Source organism: Lottia gigantea (genome assembly GCF_000327385.1).
Source record: "Lottia gigantea unplaced genomic scaffold LOTGIsca_48, whole genome shotgun sequence".
Lineage (NCBI taxonomy): Eukaryota > Metazoa > Mollusca > Gastropoda > Lottiidae > Lottia > Lottia gigantea.
This window is the reverse complement of record NW_008709663.1, coordinates 1,911,443-1,913,741: the sequence shown is the minus strand read 5'-3', so window position 1 is coordinate 1,913,741 and position 2,299 is coordinate 1,911,443. Positions and strand designations below refer to the sequence as shown.

The 2,299-nt window shown below is 30.9% G+C and overlaps 1 protein-coding gene across 1 annotated transcript; it reads right to left on the bottom strand.

Moving 5' to 3' along the window:
* Positions 1 to 1,191: 1,191 nt before the first annotated feature.
* Positions 1,192 to 1,572, bottom strand: LOTGIDRAFT_124879 (hypothetical protein; the record flags this gene model as incomplete). Its single annotated transcript, XM_009061469.1, has 1 exon — positions 1,192 to 1,572. A coding segment is annotated over one exon (381 nt), but the record flags the coding sequence as incomplete, so codon positions are not given.
* Between the last annotated feature and the right edge of the window lie 727 nt (positions 1,573 to 2,299).

Genomic DNA, 2,299 nt, shown 5'->3' with positions numbered 1-2,299 from the left:
AAGGATGGTTTGAGTGATTGAAGTTTGTTTATGTATTTCTATGAGTGTAGTGTATGGTGTTAGGAGAATGGCACCACAAATATTGTAAATAGTTACCACAAATAATTTATATATTTATTCAGTTCATTTGCAAATTTCTAAAAATAAATTCTGCCAAATTTTTCATTGAAGTAATATTTAAAATTCTTTCAGAGCGTAGATTTCAATTTTTTAACAGATTGTTTAAAATGTTCGGAACTGAAATTTCAATCTGTTCAGAAAGAGTATTTAAATTCTTTTGGAAAGGATTGTTTGTATTCTGCTATGAGCCTCTTTTTCACAAAGATATTTGGAGAAATTATTCTAGAAATTTGAAATGTTGTAACTTGTGTTAACTAGGCATGAGACAGAAATAGAAATTTTCAAGGATACAAAACTATGGGACGTAAACTTCCATTTTATTTTCTGCGACCCGGTTGCCTAGTTACCACAGCGTTACGCCCTATATCTATATATAATCATTGTAAAATAGTTCACTGGGATATCTGGTCTGTATCTATTTATAGTAACTGTCACAATATCGTAATGTATCGCACCTATTTTAGTCAGGGACGTCAGGGTTCATACCAGGTCATTTCTCCCAAAATAATGATTAATTTCTGTTTGCCCAATTTTATTTGGGTATTTCTGTAACTGAAATAGAAATTCGAGAAATTCCAAACTTGTAATTATAAATGACTCTGACAATCTGGAGAGAAAAGGGTTTTTTATGTTTTGGAGAATACGGCCCTAGACTCTGGCATCATTCATTAGTATGAACCCAATGAAATATTATTTGTAAAAAATGAGTAAAACATGAAAAGCTAAATCATTTTTTTTTTAACAAATCCTTAAATTTGGGCCTAATTTTGAAGCACTTAAAATATGAAAATCTAATATATTTTAATTTGAAAAGTTTTGACAAAATTTTAGATCTGATTTTGTCATTTTATAAAAAAAATTCCAAATCTAATGGGGATGTGTCCTACCTCCCATGTATTCTTCAGTTCTACTTTCATGTTTTACCTCACTCCTCATTTTCACAGCCCCACCCCCCCACGTATAGTAAAAATATATAGTAATATCTATATTATAACAAGATTTCATCATGTTTTGAAGTTTTGAGGATGAATCATCCCGGTTGTATAAAGTTTCATTCTTTCATTTCATTGTTCATACGCCATAATACCTTATTATTGAATATAGGGAAACATCATAGACCCTTATTATTGAATATAGGGAAACATCATAGACCCTTATTATTGAATATAGGGGAACATCATAGACCCTTATTATTGAATATAGGGGAACATCATAGGCCCTTGTTATTGAATATAGGGGAACATCATAGGCCCTTGTTATTGAATATAGGGGAACATCATAGGCCCTTGTTATTGAATATAGGGGAACATCATAGACCCTTATTATTGAATATAGGGGAACATCATAGACCCTTATTATTGAATATAGGGGAACATCATAGACCCTTATTATTGAATATAGGGAAACATCATAGACCCTTATTATTGAATATAGGGAAACATCATAGACCCTTATTATTGGTGATAGCACATTAACCTCTATAAACTATATTGGTGAGTTGAGGGGGACGTAAAGCCCTAGGGTTAGGAATTTTAGGTTGTAACATTGAAGTAAAGTAATGTTACGAAAGGACAGGGTTAGGGTAATGGATTTATTGATTAGGACGTCAAACCCCATTGTTGATTGAAGGGGACATGTTATGAGCCCCTTATTGATATTTAGTCGAGGGGGGACATGGTGCCCTTTGTAATAATTGATTTCGTAATTATTGGGATCATGGAGTATCTTTTTCTTAGTAAATGAAATATTGAGTCCATTCCTTAATTGAAGGGGTCATTAAAACCACTTGATGAGATATTGATATCTTCTTTGGCCCTTTCAGTTTCTTACCAGTAAATAAGGGATGTTGGATGAGACATTAAACCATTTCAGGTTTCGTATGTGTATATATTGAAAATATTATTGTCCCACAAAAAGCAATCTGATTAAAGTTCTGATTGGTGAATTGTGAAGACAAGACTTAAATTTCATTTGAATTTTTTTTGTTTTTGTTAAAAAGCTTTATTTTTTGTCTAGTGTATAAGAATTGAGGATTTTTTTTTTTTTTTTCATCTTATTTTATTATTTTGTTAGTTTAAAGCTACCATGATTAAAAAATATATTTACCAGATTTCATGAAGTTTAAAGTTATTATTGAGAAGTGTGAATGTATTATTTATAATTTGATTGTAATTAGGTC